Here is a 27,329-nt window from a genome sequence, read left to right as displayed (position 1 = left end):
CAGCTCCTTGTTTCTTGGTGGGCCGGATTGTGTTGGCGAAGACTGATGTGGGTGGTGACAATCAATTCTGTCCCAAGCTCATGTTGTTATTGTTGTGGGTGCTGGCAGGCGTCCTCGATCGGCAGATTGCTAGATAGAATCCCTGATGGGTAGCTCTACTAGGACATCTCCAGAAAGTTGGGGTTAGCCAAGAATAAGGGCTAGAATGTTCCTTGCTTTAAAATTCTCCACAGGGATTTCCAGGTATGTCGGATTAGCAAGCAAGGCAATTTCCTGCTTTGATTGCATAGTGCATATTTGCAGGGCAATGATCAAGTTTGTGGGTGCTATTAGTGCTTGTGTTGTTAGTTCTGCTACTTCCAGGTGCGTAGAATTAGCAGGCAAGTGACTTCTTTGGCTGATTGCGTAATTTCATAGCCTTGATCAGGGTCATGAAAGTTATTGGTGCTTGGGTTAAGAGTCTAGCACAATCACCCATGATTAATTGTCATAGATTGCTTTATGGCCTCAGAGTGTACAGAGTTCTTGTGGCTGAGGTGAAGAATACATTCTGGCAGGTACAAACTTCTGTCACAATCCCGCTACGATTTATATTCCAAGACTGGGCTAAGGCTCTAGGTGGTGGTCGTGACAGTCTATGGCGAGGTCTGTAATCAGCGGGTTACGACGCCATGTGCCAGTCGTGATGGTAGGTTGTATGATTCACTGCATTCCCTTGTGAGTTTTTAGGCAAAGAGCCAGGTTTTCAGTGCCTTCCAGAAGGCCATTTAGTCTTCCCTGTGTCTAATGCGGGGAGGCAGTGAATTCCATAAAGTTGGTGCCAGGGTAGAGAAGGCAGACCCTCTGATCCTGGCCGAATTGGAGGTTGGGTCCACTAAGATGAGGACAGTGTTTGACCTAAGAGTGTGGGTGGTAAAAAATATGGAAAAAACGATCCCAAATAACTCAACTGTGCCATTTATAAAGCATGTCATTATGGTATGGAAGAAGAGTAAGGAGGTCCGGGGAGAGAAGATTTTCCTTAGTGCTGAATCCGGTTTATGGAAAAACTCGGCCGGGCAAAAGGATAATTGGACTCTCGCTTGAGTTTCTTGGCAGTGGGTGGGTATTTGGAAATAGGACAAGTATATTCTGGTCAATATATGCTTTATTTTGAGTTCTTATGTTTTAAGTACAAGCTGTAATTGCCTGAGCCACTTCTCTACCTATTTTTGAGGAATCTTTTTGCGGTCCTATTCTCAATCGTTAATGCTAGATTACATGACTTGCCTGTGATTTTACATCTAGCCAAAAACATGCTGCACTCTGCTTCCCTATGCAACAAGCTGCTAACTCTGTGTGAGGTAAACTTAGTCTCTTGGCACAAGAGGAATTGTTGAGATCTTGATTTAGGATGTAAACTCGCATATGCACTGGTCCCAGAAGGTTTAGGATGGACTTAGATTTGCACAATACACAGCAAAGGATCATTCCCTGAAGATGTGGTCCTGCACCAGATAATCATTGCTGGTACTGCAAAAGGGAAGTTGGTAGGGGAAAGTAAGGATGTTTGGGGGGTTCTTCAGCATATAGATCTTGTGCTGTGTCTTCCCCTCCCTCGCACACCATTGGTATGTGTGTTGGGTCTGTTCCCGGCTGACCTAAACTTTCCTGCTGGTAAACAAATCTTGATTTATAGAGACCCTGTGGTAAAAAGCATATTTTAGAGAATGGGAAGAGGGACGTTAAACCCATTGTTGATGAGTGGCTAGGCAGCCTGTCGATGCTCTCCGGCAGGGAGGAAGTGTCCTTTCAAAGTAAGCAGCAACATGATAACTACGAAGACATTTGCAATGCATTCAATGAGTTATATGTTATGCTGAAGGCTCTTGTACCACACACTGTCACCACCTGCATAGTCTCTTGGTGCTCAGGCAGATCTGGGAAGGGGTTGAGGGTTTGAGAGGGAGAAGAGCAATATAGATTTGATGTGATGTTGCCAGCTACAGTTTGGAGAAACCTGTCACTGAACATTGGTGCGTTTTCGGTCGGTAGCTGTCAAGGTCTGGTTGTGTATGGTTTGGTTTCATGTTGGGTGTCGTGAAGTTTGTGCAGTTTGCGGTGTGGGTGAAGTATGGATGTGTTTATTTCAGAGTTTCAGGGTGAGTATGCATAAAGGTGAGTTTCTAGTATGGTTAGTTAGTAGCAATACATTTTCTACCAGGAGGATATCTCATGGGCAGGGAGTATAGCACAGAGGCAATGTGCTCGCCTTGAAATCAAGATGACGCTGCACAACACAGATACGATCCCCGGGTCAGCGCTTAGAAACCTCTGGGTATTAAGTGAGTTATAAATAACCAATTACAATTACAATTACCCCCAACAACCCATCTACGTGCAGTACATTTCCTACCCCACCAATCTTAAGAGTGGTACATTTCCTACCCACAGCAATAATAAGTGTGGTACATTTCCCACAATAAAATGAATATTCCCCCTCATTCCCATGAAGCAGCCTCCCGACATTAGCTAAGCACAATTCCTGACGGACCTTCAAAAAAGACAGGGCACTCCTATAATCATTTTTCCTGAGGGGTGGGGGAATGTCTTATCCTATGTATGGTCAGAAATTGCATTGAAATCCCAGCCAATCATCAATCCACTATCAACAAAAGTCACTAGGGTGGGGAGTAAAGTTCCCAGAAACTCATGTTGGTTAACATTAGAGAGATAAGAGAACCCTAGGTCATGGGGTGCCACAACAGAGGGCCCTTCAGAAAGAAAAACCGTCCCTTGGGGTTCCCTTAAAGCATCCCTCAACATAAAGGGTAAATCCTTTCCATTAGGATTGCCACACCCCTCTTCTTCTCAGTGGAAGAGGTGAAAAATTTCTTCAGGGAAGTTCTATGCTTCAGTCAGTGTTAATCTTGTGAAAGCAAGTAGGTTGCTTGAAGCATAATAATATTAACTTCAGATGTCCGGAGCCTGGCCAGCAGCAACCTCCTCTTAACAGGGCAATTCAGTCCCTGCACATTAAGGGTCGTGATATCAAGCGATTACATCTCAGCCATTCACACCTAACATCTCCAGAGTGAGTGCTTGAGGACCACTTTTCATTGCAAGTAATGCAGTGCCTGGCATGTCTACATGTTTCTAGGAAAAAACGTTTTTTGAAAGGATCAATTAAAAAAGGTCCCATGCATTTTGTGCAACACAATTACTGTAACTTCAAGGGTACCAAGGTCTTAGAATTCACTGGCCTATGACCTCAGATGAATTCAATTTTATCTGTCCAAAAAAATATTTGAAGGTAGCATAGAAATGCACTGGGCTTGCTAAAATGCTTTGACTTGAATCGAATGTGTTTCTTAAATATTTCATGATCTTGAAATCTAGCAAGACTCTCAAAACAAATCAATGTTTTATGCTAAGGTTTATCTTGTATATTAGGCATTCTTTAATTTATGGGTAATTCAGAAATTAAGTAAGCTATCTTTTATTGACAGATATGTCTCTATTGAATATCTACAAGTTAAGTTGCTATTTAATCTGTGGTGGAAAAACAAAAACGTGCGTTTTGGTTAATAAACCATTTGAAAATTAGATCAACTTACACAGATGTTCTATGACTAACTTATTTTAGTTAAATAAATAATGTAATATTGATCAGTAGTTTGTTCGAAGAATGAGAACCATTGTTTCCATAATAACCACGTAAACAATGTGCTTACACACTGTATGTTGTTGAAATAGAAATTGGACATTTTGTTCTGCTGAGATAAGACAAAGAAACATTGATTTCAAAGTTACACATGGAAGGATTTAACAAGATTTGTTAGCATATGCAGAAAGACAAGAATAGGTGATTCAAGTCTCTCGAATAGTTACAAGTCCGCTCTCACATGGTGCCCATCATTAGCCATTAGACAACCATGACACACGTGATGTGTCCTTCAGCAATTGTGTTACCTTTATTTCTGTAATAGTGAACCACGAATCGGACATACACACAGAACACCAACCGTTATGCCTGGCACACAAGACTGGCAATATGAACCTGTAGACTTTGAAATTTTAGTTTTCATAGAAACTGCTTTTAAACTATCATCATTTGTTTTGTCTGTATGTGTCAAGCACACACAACTGTGGCAAGCTAGCTTTTGGACTAATACAATGCCGACATAATCACAGCTTTCTGAATTTATGATTGCTATCTAGAAATAGAGTCAGAAATCACTACAAAGAACCGTGAGACACAAGTATGTGAACCATATTGAATATGATTACAGTTATTACAATTATCGCACTGACTACATCCTTGTGATGTTTTGTGATTAAACAAAATTGTGTTTGTTCACAGGCTCTAAACAAGATGATTTCCATAACCAAAGCAAAATTAAACCATATGAGAACCAGGATTACAAACTAAGGTGTGTGGTACTGAGCTACGTGCCAGGCCACTATAAGTCTAGTTAGTCTGTACGTTGAATAGCCCAAACACACCCAAATACAAGACAATTTCGTCTTTTAATTTTAGAAATTGCTGTATTCTGAAAAAATATATAATTAGGAAAAGCTATTGATTGCGTTATATGACCACTTAACCAGTTATTGATGAGCTGTTTTTAGTAATGTTAAAACATTTTCCTTGTAGGTCGTTGGTGCGCATACTATGTGGTATGTCATATTGTTCATACCAATTGGATCAACCCTATGAAATAAGATTTGAGCAAGATATTTCATTATAAATCTTTAAAACAGCCCCTGAAGAAGATCCATTATCTGCTTTGTACTGAAAACCAGGAAAGAAACTATTTGGATCACTTTTGGCTGCAAAAAGTAGCCATACAACAAACGATTGATCTTTATGCAATTTCGATAATAAGAACTGTGTTTAATAATTGAGAGTGTTGTGATTACTAGAGGAAAAAGTGAAGTATTGTGGTGATGGTTTTATGGAGCAAAAGTCCCTTTAAAGTGTGATGAGTTACTGGATGATTTAAACATTATCAAGAAATATATATTTTTTGTATTAGTATAAACAAGTGTTGCATGGCTTACCTATCGCTACAAGGAGGTGTCTTATGTTATAACACTGAATTTGTCATGGATTAGGTTACATTTTATTTTGAAAACATATCTTTTGCATAAAGACTTACCTTAAATGCAGTAAATATGTACATACAGTCGAAGATCACAACCAAAATGTCAGACAAAAACACATGGTTTAATATGGTCTTAATAGGTAGAAAAATAATAAGTGAACAGACAGTTATTTGCTTAAACATATGCATCCCACTTCATGCAGCTTTTTATTTAAGGTACAATTTTCATTAAAGAACATAACCAGTGTAAACACAATTTTATAACACTTATAAACAGTGCAATTGTATAAATTCCATTTCTGAAATACATATATTTGTATTAGAGGTAAAATCACCTTCTTTCAATAGAAAAATATTTATATTCAACAACTCAGGTCATTGAAGATAACTTTGTAAAACAACAGGTTATTTTAAATTCTTTAATCATGTTTTTCAATGCTTCCCAAATTGTATATAATTAAACACATTATGTGACTGAAATTTTGACATGAGAAACATACAATATTTTTAGAGGTTGACTCAAATAAAACCTGTTCCTCTCAAAAAAGTACACATACATGTTTATAAATATTGTGCATGAGTGAAAATGTCAACAGGAAGTATGTCAAGTTTAATGATCATGGAGAACCCATTACAGACAAATTGTCCTAAAGGTCCAACATGTTTTATTGGCAATGTCTTAGAACAAGTGTGAATTTGGACCTATAAATGGTCTGGTCTATAGTGTGCACCACAATGTTCTTCACTCCAACACTCTTAAAATGTCCCCAAAAAAACACTCAAGCTCTATTACTACATAATTATGGTTACTTCTTTCCATGGTTGTCTGTGATGTAGCTTTATAACAAGTTCCTTTTTTAACTTTTCAAATGGTAGAAGAGTACATTGTTCCTACATCATTGATGGTTCAGTGCACCTTGTACATTAGAAATGTTTCATCTAGAATTGAGACTAAAACCACCACTTCGGAATGTTAATCTAAGCACCCCTTCCCTTGTGTGCTAAAACTCCCTAATTATAGCAATAGAAAGCTACAGTCATTGCATGTTTCTGTGGATTCATTCAGATCAAGTCATCAAAATAGCCTCAGGACACATGGAGAACAATGACTTAGGACTATTAACACTGCAAAGATTTTCTGTTTATAGAGACCAGTACCATGCTGGAAGCACCAAGCATGACCGTCTTTGAATTTTATGTACTGGCATGAGTTTCAGCAAGTCATAAAAATATATATACCTGCCTGATGCATCTCATCAACCTGTACCCATTTAAACAGTCATGCAGTCTGAATGATACACAGCTGGGTTTTGTTACATTTATTTTCATTGTTGAAGCAGTGTTTTTCGTCTATGTGCCCTTTTGAAGTTTGGTGTGCACTATGCACTTACAATTGTGCTTTGTGAAAAAACTATACTTCCCAATACAGAGGAGCAGTGCAGCAATGTCATTCGCAAGCCCATTTTTATAAGAATCACTTTCAAACTGTCATTGTTCTCTTTTCTGCTATTCATGACCAGATAGAGAAGTGCAGTACAATAAAGGAAAGGTATTTAATATGTACAAACAATGGGACATACAACTGCAAGTACATATGTATGTTCATTCATAGGTACCTACATATAAAGTCCATTATTATGGTACTTAGAGGCGGATGTGGAATGAGGAATGTAGTGTTGGATACAATTTGAATATTATTATTAGTAGTCGTAGATTAAATATATTTCTGAATTCTGATGTGAACAATAAGTGAAATAAAGAAATATACTGGAAGCTACATTTGTACTAACATCAAATGTTTCGTCAGGGTGTGTGTTTGTGTGTGTGTGTGCATACATACACAAACGTATATCACTGATATAATTCTCCTGCAGGCCCTTAAGTAAAAACTCAGTGTTCCGCCTCTGCCTCAGTTCTACATTTTGGGTGATTATCATTGCAATTCTCTAATAGCTAAACTAACGTATACGCCCGAACCTTCTTTAGCACTTAATTTCTGGATATTGCTATGTTACTTATCAATGCTATTGCTGACATTTTCTGACAAATACATTACCTCTTTAAAAAAAAGAAAACACTGCCTTGGTTGTCAAAAAAGAAACATCAATGCAAAATCACTTAACCATTTGTACACATCTTGCAATATTGCAAGAGCTAATCAAAATGAAATGTAAACTAGGATAGCTTCTTCATAACAGTTTTATTGACAATCAAAATGAGAAAATGTTTTTTTTAATCCGTTAAGAAAGCTAGCAACCGGTGAAGGTAGTCAACAGGCCTGGAATTGCACTGTTTCCAATGTATTTTTGAAGGAATTGCATGGATTTAACAGTCACGAAGAATGCATGTAGGCATCTACAAGTGCTATGGAGCATAGCAGGTGTACCACTGCCAATCAAAATGAATGCTACAGTACTGATACCATAGGCGTCATTTGCTATGTGTACTGCCTTGCAACTCATTCAATTTAACAAAATCAGAATACTAATCTTTTTAAAGTACATTTGCTTTAAGCTTTTGCCAGTTTTAGGATCCGTAGATAATACTTGTTGTAAATGCATTGCAGCTTCTGATTTTCAATAAAGATTGTATAACAAAAAGAAATGGCTATTCATCAGGGTCAAAGATCACTTGATTACACTTCCTGTAATATCACTGAGAGGTCAAAGTTTTGTAATGTCACTTCTGCTAATGCAATGATTTTCGTGAAATATCACCATTGGCTGAAACATTGTTGTGAAATGTATGTGCATTAGAATAGCCTAGCATCTCCTATGTAACACCTTACTTCGCCATGTAATCCTCTTCTATTTATTTTCTTTGAAATCCCATGTATTATCTGCTAATGCTCAAAATGAGGTGAAATTGTGGCATATCAGATTTAATGTCTACACAAGCTGTACAATAGTAAATTATTTTTACAATGTTGTGTACATAAGTTAGATGCTGGAATATTAGTAACTAAATATTTCTCTACTGTATCATATACTCTATTTTATTCATTCCAGATCATAAAACCTCCTCTAAAGTACTTTTATTTTGATCTCAACACACAATGAATCTGTACATTTAAGTTTTGAACTATTTTTACTAAACTACAAAAAGAGGTACCTTTATACCAATATTCTGTAAACATCAACAAAAAGTTCAAGTACAAAAAAGGGGTATTGTGCCGCTCATTGAAAGATTTGCTTTTGGCACTTGTCTCATATTTGTGAATTGTTCTCTAAGAAAGGAGTCATAGGTCAGCCCCAAAAGCAGAAGGAATAAGTGTACATATACACTACCAAATCTCACTGGTAAAGCTAAGTTCCCTTGTCGACAATGGCAGCAAGGTATTGTTCCCATGAAAGTCCTGGGTATCCTTAATAGCACTGTTCATAGAAAGCTGTCCATTCAGCAGTGTCAAAGGTATGTTGCAATATGTATGGTGGTTCCCTAGGGAAGCCATTGGTAAAGTTGCTGCCGACATGCTGTAGTCATAATTTCTGCAATAATGTCTCATTTGTATAGACTCGGTATGTTGAAAATCAGACAAATCCACATGTGATGACGCTAAAGAGGCAGAAGTGCCAGTTACAGAGATAGATGGAACTGTTTGAAGGTCCCCAAAGATGCCTTGCTCTCCACATTCCAGGACCTGCCGTCGAGAGAACACCTCCTTCTTCTTGCCAGGCATTTCATACACCAGCTGCTTCCAAAATTTGGAGCTCAGTTTGCTGCTCTTTGGCCCTCTCCATTTTACCACAGAGAGAAGCTTGATCCTGTGCTTCAGTGATTCCAGCTCATGGTGGTTGATCTTCCCGTGTAAATCGGCACACTCTATTAGAATAACTTTGATCTTGCCGCTTGCCAGAAGGTTATAGAGTCGGTTCTCAAGCTCGAACATACTCCAGCCTCTTCTGATGATGTAATCACGAGTCAGGACAATGATGAGCCTTCTGCTTTGTTCCACACTTCTTGTGAGATCGTCAAGGTAAGCTACAAATTAAAGAAGGCAACAGTTAGGTGCATGGTTGCTTTTGTATTTTCATTTAGAAACAAGTCAGATATTCATGCCAACCGTCGAAATTACATGAAACAATTTCACTAGCAAAAATTAGAACAATTTTACAACTTTTGCTGCTGGCTAGGAAAATGAAAAAGTCAAACATAATAATGCTCTTCTTTTTTTCTCTTCTATGAGGTTCAAACTTTTACACAATAATCATTACTTTTTCCCCATTCCAGTACACTATACAGTATGAGTGACAATCTATTTCATGTGTTGACAAATATATAAAGGGGCATTTTTACAAAGTAGTTACACTAGCAATATCAAATAAGTGTATTCAGAAAACCTTCCAGGAATGACACATTCATAATGACCCACAATACCATACATAAAAACACATTTAGAATCATCCAAGATTAAATCAAAATACAAACTTTTAATGAATGTTAGTTATTTTTGATATGTGAAACAATGACGTTTGCAATAATGTTTGCTTTACTTCTTTTTTTAAAGGTTTGTAATAAACCAAATAAAAAATAAAAAAAATAAAAAACAAAATACAAACTTTTTTTTAAAAAAAGGCATAATAAAATATTGCAGCAGCTAAAGTATAGTATTGTACATAAAGCCTGCTTCTGGAGATCACAAAAGAAGCCTGTTACGTGACTAATCCTGTATTTGGCTATCATTGAAGGCTTCTTGTAGTGGTAGTCTTCAAAAATGAGATCCCATCCATGAATCCTGAACTACTGCTTTTGTGACCACCTTCAGCAGCCTTCACGTGCATTTAGAACGAAATCACTCACACGTGATTTTTGACCCCTGTGTGGCATCCTGCTAAATTGTGGCACACCACTCATACTCTGAGGTGGTCATTTCATAATGAGCAGTGTGAAAAATCAACGTGTAAAATAGCTTTAACGCTTCCGTTTTCTGCACCACCCCATTTTTCCTCAATTCTAAGGCGTAGGAGGACAGCAAAGAGGAGATACTATCTTCCAACTGCTTTCCTCCACATCTCGGAAGAGAGAGTTTCATGCAGGCGTAAAACAAAGATTCCATTGTCTCAACAGAGTCATCTCTGTATAACTTAATCTCAACACAAAAACATGTTCAGCAACAATCCCACCATGTGCTTAAAAACCCAGCAGGGTAATCGCAGCATCACACGAATTGACCAAATTGGCCATTAAAAACTTGTTAGGATAGAGTCAGGATAGTAAATAAACCTACAACTCCAATTAATTAGGAGTGTTCAGAGGTAGGCCCAATCCTCAAGCACTTGCCCTCAAATGTCCTATGACTGTAGTAAGAATAGTAAATTAACCTACTCCCAAAATAAGGAGACAATGCTTATTCATGAGATTGGACAATACTTTTCATTTTGAAATAATAACATGCAGCATATCAAAATAAGTGCCAGTGTGAATTGTGATTCAAGATTACTATAGGCAATAGGGAGATGTTTGGTGGTCAGATTATAATCTAGAACCATCTACCTCAGATTAGTGTGTATCGATTTGCATTTATGTGCTAGGTATTAGGTCATTTCTAAAATAAATATTCTACATAGGATATGGTAAAACATGCCTTTGCAATTTGATGTGATTGCATGGATGAGTAAGCCAACTGGCACAAGTAAAGTTGCTGACTGGTTGCCTGGTACACCTCCAGAGCCTAACAGGTCCCAGGATCCCCCGCCAGTCTTTTGTACTTGCCTTCGGGCCGCTGCACTTTGTTCAGTATTTCTGCACTTTCAACTTATGCTCCATGAGCGGGACAACCTCTCTGCACTTAACCCAGGACCCTGCTGGGCCGGCTTCGTTTTGTTCCCCCATCCCGCACGTTCGTATGTATGTATGCATTACCTAAATGTACTGGGACCATTGTCTGTCCTGTCCCCCCAACCATTTCTCATGTTCCCCTTCCCGAGCTTGGTCGCAACTGTAAAGTTCATGCACTTACTTTCTGAGAAATGTCATCAGGCCTAGTATTCTACTTTTCTTTTTTCTTTCTAGATCATTCGGAATCTTCAAGGCCTAGGAATGGTTACTGTATTCCCTTGTTCCCTTCCCGCCTTGAAGCGCTTTGAACTTCACCTGTCTATAAGCACTGTATAAATAAACTATGAATACATAAATAATGAATGCATATAAACAGGAACAGGGGAGACTGACTACACAACACAAATAAGTATTATAGAGGTTTAGGCTATGGGCAAGTATGTATACAGATGCATACATGTGTATTAATAAATAACATAAGATTTGGTTTGGAACCCTGTTTTACCTTGGCGCTGGATGTGGTGTTTACCATTTAGTATTTTTGTACTCAATATTCATCCTATAATGATAAGGGACACCGTTGTATGCTTGCGAATTTAATATTCAGTAGATTCAATTTTGTACAAGATTTGCCATTTTATTGGCGGACATCTCTACGTGCAATTTGGATATATGCTCTTTGCATTTGTTAGAGTGCCAACACGTGTTTCAACCATAGGTCTTTTTCAAAGCGTGGGCTGATCGGCTTGTGGTGTCCTGTGTAGGTGTGGCCGGATTACTTCGGTTTGGTCTCGCTGGTTAGCTTCAGGTCGCGGCTGGATGGTTGGCGGCGGTCGGCTCAGCTCACGGCGATCGTCAGTATAGCGATATAACATTACCCAGCAGAGGCATTGTTTCCATTCAGATGAGGAGGAAATCAATGGCGGAAGCACCTTTGGTGGCTAGTAAGTGTCCATTTAATGAATAGCTCTGGTGGCAGGGGGAGGGAATGAGTAAGGTATGGGGGCTAGCAATAATAAGGAGCAGAAGCAGGAAGTTCTGCAAGGGAAAAGGTAGGTCACTGAGGGCTGAGGATTGCAGTGTTTGAGAAAGACAACACAGTGAGGTGAAGCCAGCAATATTGTGGGTGCAAGGTTATGAACTGGTTTAATATCTAGGAGTACACACTTTGAGAGGGATTGATCTTGCATAGAGAGCCACCCAGCATGATAATGGTACAGTTATATCAGAGAGAATCCAAGTAGGTTGCAGAAGGTGCATGTAACTGAATGTAGAACTTTGTTGAGGGGTGCGAAAGAGTTAATGGAAAGGCTTACAAATAGAATAGAAACATAGTCAGGTTTGCTGTGTTTCAGGGTTCAGTTAAGTTTCAGTTAAGTTAAGTTAAGTTTCACGGAGTGGTGAATGTGACGTGTGTGCATCTTCGTAATGTTTAGAAGAGTAATCTTGGTTGCAGTAGCGCTGGCCATAATCAAATGATTATGCTTAAGGTCATTGTCAAAGAGGACCCTGAGGGTAAGAATCATTGGTGCTGGATTGTGGATGTCAAGAATAAAGGAGATAGACGTGTATGGTTTGCATTGAAGGCTGATAGAAAGATGGCTTCCTTCTTGGAGCAGCTAAGTATAAAGGAATGTAAATCCATCCAGTGATGGAAGGAGAGGCAGCAGAGGATGTTTTCTGACATGTACGATGTGATGGAAGGGAGAAGGACATCTGGATCTTATCAGAAAGGGGGTAGTAGTAGAAGCAAAAGGATGGAATGGTTTTAGCCAGGGGGAAAATGTGTAGGGTGGAAAGTAGTGGACCCACAAGGGATCCTTGAAGAATGCAATAGAAAGTCATTGAGATAGGATACCCCACAGTATCCTGGAAGTCAAGGGAGGAAAAAGTTTGGTGGATGGAGCAATAATTTACTGTGTCAAAGGTGGCAGACAGATCAAGTAGAATAATGATGGAGGAGTGTTGAGTGTGGTGAGCAGTGGCCAGAAAGTTGGAGACACGTGTGAAAGCATTTTCAGTGGAGCACTTGCTCTGAGATTTAGACTAGAGGTGGTTCCATAGTGCATATACCACAAGGATGTTATTGATAAAGTCAAAGGCAATGCTCTCAAGGGATTTTGATTACTTGGAACACACGATGTGTTGGCTGTATGTAAGCCCATCGGGTAGGTGGGAGTGAAGCAAGAGGGGATAGAGGTGTGAAGTAGAATTGTTATTATTATTATTATTATTATTATTATTATTATTATTATTATTATTATTATTATTATTATTATTATGGTATTTTTTTAGCACTGACCAAGCTTTGAAATGCAACAAAGCACTTTACAGAAGTTTACAACAGTACAGATACACAATGGAAAGCTTTACAGAGGTAACAACTGAACAGATATAAACCGGCGGGTAGTCTAGAGAGGGACACAGAGGAGCGTACAGTTGTACAGGGTGGCAGGGTGGATAGTGGTGGACGGTGTCTAGCAAGTCAGGTGGCGTGGCAGCAAAGTGATGGCCTAAGTGTTGAGGAAGAGAGACTCCTTGAAGAGGTGGGTATCGAGTTATTTTCTGAAATGTAAGATCCTGCGGGCTAGTCTGATGCTGACGGGGAGGAGATTCCATCGTCTTACGGTATAGGAAGAAAAGGCATGTTTTCTGGTCCTTTCCTTTTTGCAGCAGCAGATTTCTGAACATGTCCTGGCTTCTGGTGGTGCGCTGTCCACCGGAGATGCTGAGTTTCTATATGGGATAGCTGGGTGACTTGACGGTGACTGCCTTATGGATGATGCAGCAAGACTTGAAGATGATTTGTGCATGCAGCAGGAGCCAGTGAAGGTCGATGATGGCTGGGGTGATGTGGTCATATTTGCATAAACCCTTGCTGAGGTGTGCGGCTGCATGTAGGACACTTCTCAGGGGCACAAGGGAGGATAACGGGAGACATTTGAGAAGGCCATTGCCCCCATCGAGGTCAGATAGGACCAGTGCTTGAACAGTGTTGTTGGTGAGGAGTAGGAGTTCGGTCTTAGAGGGGTTGAGCTTCAAGTATGCACTCGACATCCAAGACTGGATCAGCAAGAAGCAGATTGTGAGCCTGTGGATGTCCTTGATGGAGTCGCTCTTGAGATATAGGCATCTGCCATCAGCGTATTGGTGGATGTGGATGGTGTGTGTGGCTAGCAGGGATCCCATCGCCTAGTTAAGGTAAGGTTATCAGCTTAGAGTGAGGAGGAAATTAGATATGTATTAGGGGCTAAAGCAGAGCCTGCAAAGTCATGGACAGCTTACGAGGCTTGGATCAGAGAAGTTGTAATATCTATGAAGTAGGAGCATTTAGTGAAGGCATGGAAAGGTTATTTCTTAGTACTAAGGAGATTAGGGGAGATCATGTTTCTCCAGCTGTATAAGAGGAGCTCTATGGTTGTCCTCCATTACTAGATGACTGGATATATTTGTCGTTTAGGGTAACAGTGGGAGGGAGGTGAAAGGGCATGATGCATATTGATGGAGGAGGTAGCCAGTGAATTGCTGAAGTCAGAGAATGCCAGTTTGATGGACAGTGGGAAAAAGAGAGCTTGGAGAAAGGTCCGGGCAACTTTCATGGGATAGTAGGCTATGGAGATAGAATTGCGCTTACTTTTGGTGATGGATGAGGGAGGAGGATATAGGAGTGGAGGGGGATGGAGATGGTGAAATAGATGAATGAGTGGTCAACGGGTGAGGGCATGATAGCGAGAGCAGATGAGTTGGGAATGGAGGCTGGGAAGGTGTGTTTCAGATTTGCCATGAGTAGGAGGGTTATGTAAATTGACCAGATAGTAGTTGAGAGAGTGGAGGTCAGTTGGGTGAAAGATGAAACGGATAGTGAGAGGATTGAAAGCAAGAAATTGGGCAGAAATGTCAAAATGTTAATGGGATAAGTGTGGGGTGGAGTTGATGGTGCGCCATTATGATCATCATACAGAGACCACCCATCCAGTGTAGCACTGTGCAAAGGAGTTATCCATGTTCAAGCATAACAGAGTGTTTGTGGTGAAGGGAGTGCTAATTTAGAAAAGCAATTTTATTACATACCAGTTAGGGATTCCATAGGGGGAGGTGAATAGAGATCCAGTAGGGGGGAGTCGACCACTGATAAAGGGGTAATCAGTCATGTAGATGGTGTTGAAGTAGTTTAGTGTATGAGAGAGAGGTACAGCCAAGATGCGACTTAGAATGTGCAAAGAAAATAATGATGGGGAGTGAAGGAGCAGAAGAACAGGTCATAGGTCAGGCAGAGGCACCAAGAGACACAAATGGATAGGACACTGAGGAGGAATGGGATAGACAGGAGCATGGTGAGTGGAAGGGAGCATACAGATTTCAAAAAGGGGGGCAGACCTGAGAGACAATAATAGGTGGTGCTTCTTACCTTGTCGGGTTGTAGGGGAGTGCTGTGGGAGCAGGGGTTATGGGCCTAGGCCCTTGGGGTCAGAGCAAGGCCAAATTGTAGTCACCATTAGCGTTAGCGCCCATCCCTTTAGATACCAGACTTCTTGGAGGCCTGAAGGCCAAAGAAAAGAGGGCCATGAATTGCAAGCCAAATAAAAGAGGGCCATCAACCTTGGAATGGCGGGCATGGTTGAGAAATGGCTGTCAGCTCACCAAATGTGAAAATGGTGAGGATTGGAAGTGAGGGGCTCAGGAAACCGACTGGATGTAAGGTGGGCAATGCAGGGATAGATGTTTGTGGCTTCACACCATCCCAGGGTCTCAGTTGGATCAGCTCCCTCCTTCCTCATGCGGTGCTCATGTGATTGGGATGGCAAGGTCAGGTGATGCTAAATGATCGCACTAAAGCAGGGTTATCCAAATCCAGGCCTTGAGGGCCAGAAACCTGACAGGTTTTCAGGATATCCCTGATTAATATTCATGAGACAAAATGTGCATGCATTTGAAATCATTGCATGCAAATGTATCTCATGAATATCAATGAGTGTTATTCTGAAAATACAACATGGTCCGGCCCTTGAGGCCTGGAGTTGGACAACCCTGCCCTACAGCATTAACAATGCTGACTTCACCATATCTGACAAGCCAGGTAGCTAAAACGGTTCCCATAAAACATTGTTTGCTGGCCATGAGACATTTACAGTAAAAGGTCCACCGAGTGATGCCGTTTCATTCATTGGCCATAGGTCAAACGGGAATGGAGGTGCTTTTACTATTTTCTAAAATGGTTTATCTTCATGAGCAATGAACATTTAAAACCTGGTGATCGGCTCCAAAATGCTGTTTTAAATTAAAAGGTTAGTGCATGAATTGAGTGAACACGAACTCCAAGTACATATCATGTTATTGTACTATAAAGTATGCACCTGATATGAGAATCCTTTGCATTACTTTGCAAGTTATATATCTGCACGTAGGGGTGTTAGGTCTGGAAAAGATCAGGGGCTAAGCTAATGTAGGGACTGGTGGGACTCAGGGCATGCTAGCATTTTGGTTGTAGCACCTGAGCTTCTATCCGGGGCTACAACGAAAAGACCTGGGCTATAGCCCCCTCAGTCCTCCCCTAGCAACGCCTCTGTAGACTGCACCAGCGATGCTGTGACGCAGCATGCACTCACTATAGGCGCTCCCCAGCATTTTAATTGAAGTACACATCGGGCTGCAGGGCTCCTGCAGTGCTCCTGCAGTGGCAGTTTATAAGAAACAGCAGCAGCTGAGCCGCGCGACGCTTCTAAACAAGAGCAGTTACATAAGCACAGCACATTTCACAGATTAAGAAAGTACTTCTTAAAAAGCAACACGCAGATGTTTGTAAAATGGCCGCTCTCTCTCAATAGAAAGACAAGTTCAATAATAGATTCTTCTGAAACATGAATAATAGTGGATCTGGTTATCACGATGGTTTATCAAAAAGGTGAGATGTGTATTGTTCACTATAAGATGTTGTTCAAAGACGCTTTGCTCTTTAGATCAATACAGAATAAAACATGTAAAACAATTAACAAAATAATATTTGAGCTTGCATCAAAATGGATGTTGTGCAAAAAATATACTTTGATGTATTCTGTTATGTGTATGCGACACCATCAACGGGCGTTCCCCAAACATACATTGATTAGATGTCCCTCTTCTTCTGAGTTGTGACAAGGTGTTTCAGAAAGAGAAACACTGACCCTCTAAACTCTGCTAATCTGATGTTGATTTTAAAAGGAACAATTACGATATTCATTTTGTATGCTTGCCCCTTCACAGGGATACTGCATTACCACTCAGACTGCTCAGCCAGTCAGGATGCCTGGAACACAGGCTGTATTCATTAATAAACTAGCCTGTGTTCCAAGCACCCGCAGTGCTCCCTGTCCCTCCTTGTCTCCTCCATTACGTCATGAGTTTCCAGCACCTTCATCAAAACCCACACATTTGAAAATGCCTTTTTTCCTCTTACCTGCAATCCGTTTTGTGTGTTGTTTACACTGAAAAAGGACTATAGCCCAAGGAAGGAGCAGAGTTCACTCGGAGGGCTGTTAACGGGTAGTATTGCCCAGTGCGTAATCTGTAAAATAAAAAGTGCCAGGGCCCCGATATTTCCTAGAACACCTGGGACACAACGGGCAGGTAACTCCCGGCCCACTGCTGCCAACACCCGTGATTGTTTCCCCACAGTGCCTGCATATTAAGGGTTAATGCCGCAACTCCTATTGGCTATTTTGGGCGATAAATGCACTAGCCATGGCAGATGTGCAATTTACAGATGGCAAACACATATATCAGCTTAAGACAAATGTTTAAGTGCTCCTTTAAGCACACAATCATTGTTAACATTTTGCTTTGATTGTATAGGTGGCAATTGGAAAATGTTGGCCAACTATCCACAGAAAAATCGGCAAACCTGCTTTCCTTCTAAGTTTAATTTATTGACAAAATGGAGGAAAAATGATTTTTTGAACTGTTAAACGTGTCTGTCAAACATTGCAGTAAAACCTTTGTATAAAGGCTGACATTAATGAAAGACACTCTTCTCAGTAAGTGCCTATTTCCTTGGCCTTTCCGCTGTGTTGGCGCTGCTGGCGTGACTGTCCTCTTGTTGCCAACCGACACTGATGTTTTAGTGTTGCTGCCTATTGCAGGAGGGAAGGAGCTCCAATGTTATGCAGGAGGACTGGAGAAGCGTGTGGGCGTGGCCAGCACAAGCACCCAGCAATGTCACTTCCCAACACATTGTTATCAATGAAAATGGATAACTACCATTCTCCTGTCTATGTGGGTCATCAAGTTACTAAACAACAATGCGCCGACACAGGGTGAAGAGAATCTGGCCAGTGCACACTGTTGTTGCTTGTGGTGTGACAACTGCTGAATGAGATTTAGTAATAAAGTTGCCAAAACACAACATCATAATCAGACTGAGTCTGAGAAAATAGGCACCGGGACTCAAGAGAAAAGTCCTGTGGCTGAGCTCTGGCAAACACCCCCACAAATTAACCAACGAATTGGCTGGTTAGCATCAACACTCAGAAAATGATGATTATAGGCAAAGGGCACAAAGGAAGTGGGTTACCAGACATCTGACTGTAAGCAATCATTGCTACATGTGTTTTGCAGGCAGAGAGTACAGCAGTGGAGTGCTATAAACAGACAGTAGATGTGGCTAATTTTAAAAGAGCATAAATGAAAGCTGTTTTCTTGCAAGGAAGAAATGACAAGTTTGAGGTGTGGAAGGTGGAGAGACATTTTATTCAAAGTAGCCCATTCATTTTCAGAACAGGAAAACAGAGCGGAGTAATGTAACACTTTTCTTCCTTTGCTGTCTTTCCAAACGCCAGGCTGATCACGTTTTTCTGGAACAGTATAGTCAGTTGGTTTGTCAATGGGAGGTGATTCTGTTTAGCACATGACATCACTTCAAGAACAATATCAGGCAGTCCTGTGTATTTAGTGCTCACCTATATACCACAAAATACCCCAAAAAGCTCCACAAAAATACTGCAGAATACCTCTGACAGATCTGCATGAATTTGAGAAAATACCCAATTTAAACCACAAAATCTCATATTGTCCAACCCTCAAAAGGGATATTGGAGTAACAGCACAGACAAACACAAATGAAAAGATGAGAGAGATGATCCATTATACTACACCTGTAAGAAGACTTCACATTGTTATCACAACAGCAGGGTGCATGTACAGTGACGAGGAGTGTCTTTTTCTGCTGAAGGGGCATACATATTTACCACAAATCAGCATGAGGGAGCATGAAGTTTAATATCAGTTTTGTAGCATAACACATGAAAGGAATCCAAAAGATTCCAAGTCACCAACACGGCACGTGAGCATTTTACAGCACATTTTCATGATGCTTTTGTCCCCTATATGTCAGTATTTTGACGGTGTAAGAAGACATTTTCCTGCTGACTGTGTCCAAAAAAAACATTATTGCCAATGCAATGCAAGAAGACAACACAATGCTGCCTGTGCCAACGAATGCCAGTGTTCCCACATAAGAGCACATTCATGTTTGCTTTCACAATAATGCCAGTAATGCTACTATAAGAAGAAAAGTCCATACATGCTGTGCCATTGTATGCCAGTTTTCCCATACATGCAAGGTTGCCCAAGTAAGAAAGCTGATTGGCCAATGTCTGCCAACACTTTTCCTCATCTTTGGTTTGAATAATGTTGACCATTTATCAGGGGGTCCAACATCACTGCACTGGCTACCTATCCAAAAGAGGGTAGAGTTGAAAGCCTTGTGCATCATAAGAGGGTGATCTGTATCAAAGGCCCTAACCACATCTCCAAATGCTTTGATAGATACAGACAGTAAGTACCTTAAAGTCTAGCACATCAAATGAAACTACTCTGATACCCATCAGAAAAGCAAGCCAATGCGAGAAAACTCTTAAAGCCACAGGACCGACAAGGTGGATTGCCTTGCCCCAGGCACTCAGATTCGATCCACAAATCCTAATTTAGTCATTCACCAAGGAATTCCCCCCAAGTGGCAGGCAGCTATAAGGTGTAGCAGCTATAAGGGTAGCTCCCAAGATCTTCTGACACTTACTTTTTTCAAATGATTTTGTTTATGTTTCTGTTTAATATCATTAACTCAAGTTCAGAATAAGACGTGGTTTGTCACCACTTTGAAAACCTTTGACTGTCCTTCCCCTATGTCTATTGTGCTTTCCTCTTCCTATTCTTTTTCCCTTCTATCTAACCTGTTTTTGCATGGGCATTCTAAAATAGCTTGTCCTGCGAGCAGCAAATACGAAATGAAAAGTTAATTTCAATACAAAATAAGACATTACAAGTATCCCTGTCCCCATCTTAGAAATTAATATTTTCACTCACATGGACACATAGCTTGTTGGCTACCAATCTCCAGAATGGGGAAATCAGACAGCTCAGGGATTGAACACATCTTCTCTAATGTAAAGGGTGCCATGATAGAAAAATCAAGGTCCTCAGGGATTAATAATTGTATTGTATTGTATAGTTTTTTTTATAGCGCCTATGCACAGGAAAGTGTTTCAAAGCGCTCAAGGAGGGTGGGAACATGGGGAACAAACAACAGTCGCTCAGAGCCCTTGACATTCTGAGACGATAACAGTCTGCACCGACATAGTAAGTGCATAAAAATTACATTTATCAGTTGCGACACAGCTACTAGGCCTGACAGCGATTCTGCAGTTTTACCCGTGCGATTAAGGGGAGAAGACAGACGATCTTCATGAGCATTTATTTGGATTCAGCAAGTGCAAAGACGGTCACAGAGAGGGGGAGGTCCAAGTGCACCTAGTCGGCAGAGACAGGAGTAAAAGTGCAGAGAGAGACACTCTCGGGGGTTATTTCAAGTGCAGTGAGGGTGGGTGGGTGTAGGGCACTGAGGCAAGTGTGAGAGAGGACTGGCGGGGGGTGCCCGGGACCGGTGAGACTCTGAGGTACACCACGCAGCCAGTCAGCAAGCTGTAAGGAAGAGGAAGGAGAGAAGGAGAGAGCAGAAAGCTAGGTTAGCAGGGTAGACTGAGTGAGAAGGAAGAGGAGAACAGGAAGGTCTTGAGAAGTTTAAGGCTTATGACTGAGGGTGGCAGGGAGCCTATTCCAGAGGAAGCATCTGCTGAGGATAAGGATCTCCCTCCAAATCTCTGCTAGGAGAAACGGCTCACTCGCAGAAGATTGGAGGTAGAAGAGATGGAGGACTCATGTGGGACAGTATTTAGGTAGGAAGTGTTGTAGGTAGGTAGGTCCCAGGCCCCAGAAAGCTTTGTGGACAATGCAGAGGGTCTTAAACTGATCCTTGCAGCCACGGGAGCCAGTGAAGGGATTGCAGCACCAGAGAGATGCGGTCTCTGGGCTTGAGGCCAAGGATAGGTCTTGCAGTTCTGTTCTGGATGAGTTGCAGAGGGCGCAGGGCAGAGGAGGGGAGGTTTAGGAAGAGGCTATCAATAGTCCAGCCTAGAGAGAACCAAGACTCTAGAGACAGTGAGCCGCTGAGGGAAAGTGAGGAAAGGTAGAGTACTGCTGAGGAGGTGCAGAGGATAGTTAGAATTTTTAGAGATGTCAGAAATGTGGGAGAAAGAGAGGTTGGAGACAAAGATGCCCCCAGGTTTTTTGCCTCGCAGGTGGGTGTGGGTGCAGGCCAAGGGAGGCTGGCCAGAGTGAAAGTAGGAAAGTGGGAGCAGGGGTCCCAATGTGAACAATCTTAATCTTACTGGCATTGAGGCAGAGGTCGTTTGCAGCACAACATGACTGAATAGCGGACAGTCAGATATGAGCATGGAGGAGGAGGCAGCTGAGGGTAGCCTGAAAGATAGTTGAGTGTCATCCGCGTAACAGTGGAAGTTAGAGGTGAAAGTGGCAATCACACACGCCAAGGCAGCCATTTAGAACCAGGGGGAGAGGTTAGATCCCGGGAGAACACCAAAGTTTGAGAGAGCAATAGTTGAGAGAAAGGAGCAGAGTTCCACCTGGGATGGGCAGTTGTTGAGAAAAGAGATTAAACATGCCAGAGCCTGACCTGTTAGTCCCAGGGTGTCACGAAGACCTGCGATCAGGATGTTGTGTTAACCATGTCAAAGGCAGAGGAGAGGTCAAGGAGAATGAGGACAGAGGGAATGTTAGTGTCAAGATTTGAGAGTAGGTCTTCACAGGTGTTCAGAAGAGAAGCTTCCCTGCCTCTCGATGCTCTAAAGCCAGATTGATGGTCATGGAAGTAGCCAATATATTGTGTGTGGAGGGTCAGCTGAATGATAGCCAACTTCTCCAGGAGTTTGCCCAGAAAAAGAGTGATGGAGATAGAGTTGTAGTTTGCAGGAATGGAGGGGTCGGCAGAGGGTGCACAAGGGAGTGCTTACGGGCAGTTGGGTAGACTCCAGTGGAAAAGGAGAGATTGCAGAGATCTGCCAAGGCTGGGGCGAGAGAGTCAATATTGTCCTTAATGGTTTTGGAGGGGCAGGGGTCCACCTGTTTGGATGAAGTCTTCATAGACGGGACTTGTCTAGTGACCTCATCAGATGTGATGGTGAGAGAGAGGAGAGGGTAAGAGGAGGGTGGGCCAATGAAGGATCCAGTATTGGTGTTAGCTGTGGAGTGGAACAGAGAGAGGAAAGGATGTATTGGATTTTTGTCATGAAGTGTGCAGCTAGGGCCAAGCAAAGGTCCTGGGTTGGTGTGACAGAAGAGGAGGCTGCTCCAGGATTGACCAATTCCTTGCAGACTTTGAAAAGTTTGTCTGTGTTGTTTGATGAGATGACGTGAAGATGCAGGCTTGAATAAAGACTCTTTTCTTGGAGCAGATGCAGAGTTGATATTGTCTTTGAAGGAGTCTGCAGGCCAGTGTGTCAGATGGTCCGCCCGATGAGGTCCATTTCCGCTCAGCTACCCTGCATTTGCGTTTAAGGGCAGCCAGGTCGGAGTCGTACCAAGAGTTGCACTTTTTGGAAGGCTTCAGTCGGAATAATCTTAGGGATCATTCAAAAGTTGTATTTGACATCAAGATGAAGAGGCAGCAAAGGATAACCTTACATCCCACCCACTGGGTACGATCCCTGACATTGAAGACTCACACCTCTCATGCAAACCCCAAGGATGCCATTAATGTTGTGCCACTCCGGGCACCTGTCAACCAATATATTCTTTGGATGAGGATATCTGATGAACTGCAATAGAAGCACCCATCTGACAAAAATGATCCTCGCTTTCCTTGATAAAGGGTATATTTCACCTACCCCATCAAATATATGGTTTAGCTGTAGTCTCCATGAATGTGTATGAGCTATGCCAGCCTTTCCGCCCTGCAGAGCCCAAACTTGGAATGCAAAAGAGACCAAAATAGCTCATGCCCATCTCTCACTGTATTTGTTTGGATGGTGCAGAATGCTGCCTCCTTGCAAGAGAAGATGGGCAGTCTTGCCTACATCAACCCTAACAAAATTCCAAATAAATTGCTCCAGTGACTGAGATTTAGAAAATCAGCAGTGACCCATTAGACTAGAAATACTAGCTCATATAGGTTGATGAATCCAAGGTGTTCGACCACTCCCCTCAATAGGGAGTCACCCACTTTGGTCGACGGGTGATGAGGCTTCAAAGCATAACACCTCCCAGGGGACAGGTGAAGTCACATCCCACTGGGAGTGAACCCCCTTTTAGGATAGGATAATCCATGAAAGTGATATTGTAATCCTCTCTATTGTCAAGATCCTAATATGTCTGTTTGCTAAATGGGACTTAACTTGTGTAAGGACTTAAAACGCCCCACAAGACTAGCTGGAATGGTCTTGGACCATCTGTGTGCATGGGACTCACCTAGAATGAGGGCTTGATGGAATGGCCCCTCCCCTAATAGAGGGAGAAATAAAGAATCAATCCACATGGAAGCCTGAGAGAAGAGGAACCCCCAGAGCACAGAAGGGCAGGAACCTCCTCCTTGGAGGAGTGGCAGGATTATGAAGAGCGAATCCCCGGCGTGGAGAAGGGAACTGTGGCCAAGCCAAGGGAATGCTCACAGCCCTGACGGTCCAATCGCCAGTAGCTCCCGGCTCAGAGAAACAACCGTGGATCACACACTCAAAGAGAAGCAGACAACTGACGTGCCGAAACGCTGGTACCAGGATCCCACAGATAGCCAGACAGAGGAGAGGGCAAGCTCCGCCCGATACATGACACATGAAGAGAACAAAGAGGGATGTGTTGTGGCAGACAAACTTCTGGATTCCCTGAGGAGCACTGTCCCAGTAGCAGAGGTACATGGTGGCTCCAGGGAACTGGGAGAGCGGAGGGGGGGACTGACGAGACCCCAAGGTGGGGCAAGATACACGAGAACCCAAGGCGAGGTAAGAGAAAAGAAATCCCAGGGCAGGGTGATAGACCAGAGACCCCAAGGCGGGGCGAGAGAAAGCACAACCCAAGGCAGGGACAGAGATTCAAGTCCGAAAGGTGGGGTTAAAGACACAAATCTCCAAGGCGAAGTGAGAGACCAGAGACCCAGGGTGAGGGAATCTGAACACCAAGGTGGGATGAGAGACCCGAGACCCCAAGGCAGGCCAAGAGAAACCAATGCCCAAGGCAGGATGAGTGGACCCAAGACTCTAGGTGGGAAGAAGATCAAGAACTTCATAGTAGAAGAGAATGCAAGGATCTTTCTTGGGAGAAAGACTACCATGAAAACGGTTGGAATGATGAAACATGGGACAGACGTTGCGCCTGAGAAATTGAAGCCTACTTGCACATACTACAAAACAGGGCTGGGGAGTCCCTATTAAGAAAGACACATTAGGATGAAGGTCAGAATCAAACCACCAATCAGGGCCATGTGTACCTTTGTTGAATTTTGTGTTTATTTTATAGTGGTAGGAACAAAACTCAGGTAAGCATAGGATTCTGGACAGAGGGCATTCTTGTTTGTAACAGACATCCTGTTAGAACCCTTTTACAGTTTTCTTTACAGAACAGGGTCAATAATAAGTGAGTTAGGAACAGTATAGGTTTTTCTGTGCTCTTGAATACAGAAAAGTTCAACTGCAATGCCACCTTGCCGTCGCCTGATTCTGAAATCCCACATAAGGCAACCAAGGAAAGGGTACATGAAAAACAAACCAAACCAATGCAACCAAAATCAAGGACTTTTTATATGAGTTCTATATTTATGGGTGACAACAGAACCTTTACTTTCCATCAGAAATATATATAATGACAACATTGTTACTACACAAGTAACGTCAACAAGAGAGATGCAGACATTGAAAGGGAGCAAGGAAGTAAGAACAAGAAATAATGAAAGAGACAGGGAGAAAGAAAGAAAGAAAGAAAGAAAGAGAGAAAGAAAGAAAGAGAGAAAGAAAGAAAGAAAGAAAGAAAGAAAGAAAGAAAGAAAGAAAGAAAGAAAGAAAGAAAGAAAGAAAGAAAGATAGTGCACACTGTAGGTAATCTGCAAGTATCTCGTCCAGTCTGGTGGAAAGCCAGTAACACTAGGGACTTTGCATGATTTTCACAATGTGGCAATAGAAAGCAGAGCCCATGGGGTCAGGTCAAGCCTGGCGGGCAGTATGGCAACCGCCCTCAGATTTGGAGTGTGCTGGTCCGGTAACAACGATGCCGATTGGCTTACCGGCACCATTTTTACCAGATCGGCACACTCATAATGAGGCCCATTGTTTTGATCTCATTCTCACTAACAAGGTGAACAAATCTAAATTTGTATCTACATTCAAACAATCTTTACATTCAACCTTTATTCCTTTACATGAATATCTATCCCAATTCTTCGCTCAGAAATACAAGAATACTTCACCAAAACAAACCAACAATGAAAACCCTTCGACCATCGTTTTCCCCATGTTATCTATGGACCCCCACTGTGCAATACCAACTTTGACTTTTTTCGTAAAGGTTCCTTCAGAACAAATATAGGAGTAATGAATACACAAGATATATGGGGCCAATTCATGGAATTCTGTGCATGGTTCAAAGTGACTTTGCACTGCTGACACAAACCCTGATTCATGGAACTGTGCAAAGTGTATTTTTGCAATGCAAAGTCCGTGCAAAGTCGTTTTGTACTGCAAAAATAACTATGCACTGATTTTGCACGGACTTTGCAGTTCCATGAGTCAGGGTTTGTGTCGGCAGTGCAAAGCCACTTTGAACCGTGCAAAACATTCCATGAATCGGGCCCATAGTAAATACTAATTATGCTGGTCATCATAGAAATTGTTAAAAACACCAACTGAAAGAACACAAGAAAACACGTTTGGTTTCCTATAGCGGACAGTATTTTGGAAAAAACTGAATTTGAATCTTTGCCACCATTTGAAAAATGCTAATTTGGAAATTGGTGAACCTGTGAGCAAATATTTTCATGGAATGTCTTACTACAGCCCTGGTAATAGATCATTTTAGATACATATTATGTTGCTGTTGACTTGTCAGCAGGCTGTCATTTGTTGTCAACATGCTCTCAGGTTTGATTTATGATAAGCGTGGCACTGCACTGAGGAACACAAGGCAAACGCAATGGTCCTTCTATGCACCACTGATCCTGCTTTTGGCTTCAGCGCAATCGATCAGCGTGCACAGAAAGACATCCACACACAGGAGGAAACTCGCACTGTGAATCAGCAAAGGAGAATGCTGAGATAAACGAACGTCCACAAAAACACAAATGAACACCCCCAATAGGACCACACTGGACAAAGAGAAGTGCTGAAGCGGAACGCTGCCAGCTGTGGTCAGAAAAGAGCAGCGCCAGTAGGTGAATCAATCAGAAGTGAAGGTCTCCAATGCACTTGAGATTTCAGTGATGATTGACAGAGCTAACCCGCAAAGCGCATGTGTGTTCATGGGTGATATAGGCAGGGTATGAAGAAAACTAAATAACCATATCACGACATAGGGCCTCATTACGAGTTTGGCGGTAGCCGTGCCTTTAGTAAGGGCACGGCTACCGCCAAACTCGCTACCGGCACCAGCACCCGCGAATGGGCGATAACCGGCCCATTACGGGTTGAATGGGCCGGTAATTGCCCATTCGCGGATGCCGGTATGGCTGGGATCCTGATCCCCATTTTGCCCAATAGGGCAGAATGGGGGTGCGGAGCATGGTTGCACCGGCACCGTTCTCCTCGCGGGTGCTACTCTGCACGCCTGGTCTGACCAGGCGTGTAGAGCGGCACCCGCAAGCAGAACTCGTAATGTGGCAGTATGGTAACAACGGTGCCAGTAGCACTACCGGCGCCCCATTGTTGCCTTACCGTCACATTCATAATGAGGCCCAATGTGTTCACAATAAATAATGAGATAATAATCAGAAGCTAAGGTGCATTAAGCATTATGAAGGGCATCTGCATTGCAGAGTAGAGCAGGGTTTGTTTAATCTAGTCCCATGCACTTCAAATCTGCTGATGAGGGTGCTCAGGCTGGCTGGGTTTCCACACCTCCAGGATTACCATCAAGCATTTACTCTACAATATTCTTTGTCAG

At 42.2% G+C, this 27,329-nt stretch overlaps 1 protein-coding gene across 1 annotated transcript in view; it reads right to left on the bottom strand.

Annotated features, from left to right (window-relative positions):
- Positions 1 to 5,254: 5,254 nt before the first annotated feature.
- The window catches only part of IL1RAPL2 (interleukin 1 receptor accessory protein like 2), a 2,001,777-nt gene continuing 1,979,702 nt past the window's right edge, over positions 5,255 to 27,329 (bottom strand). The window contains exon 9 of the mRNA XM_069612724.1: positions 5,255 to 9,068. Within this exon, the coding sequence (XP_069468825.1) occupies positions 8,371 to 9,068 (698 nt within the window). The 3' untranslated portion in view covers positions 5,255 to 8,370. The remainder of the gene's footprint in view (positions 9,069 to 27,329) is intronic.

This window comes from Ambystoma mexicanum, chromosome 5p, assembly GCF_040938575.1.
Source record: "Ambystoma mexicanum isolate Mex_15411 chromosome 5p, UKY_AmexF1_1, whole genome shotgun sequence".
In the NCBI taxonomy this organism is placed as follows: domain Eukaryota; kingdom Metazoa; phylum Chordata; class Amphibia; order Caudata; family Ambystomatidae; genus Ambystoma; species Ambystoma mexicanum.
Note: the sequence above shows the minus strand (reverse complement) of the source record. Positions and strands in the feature narration are given on the sequence as shown.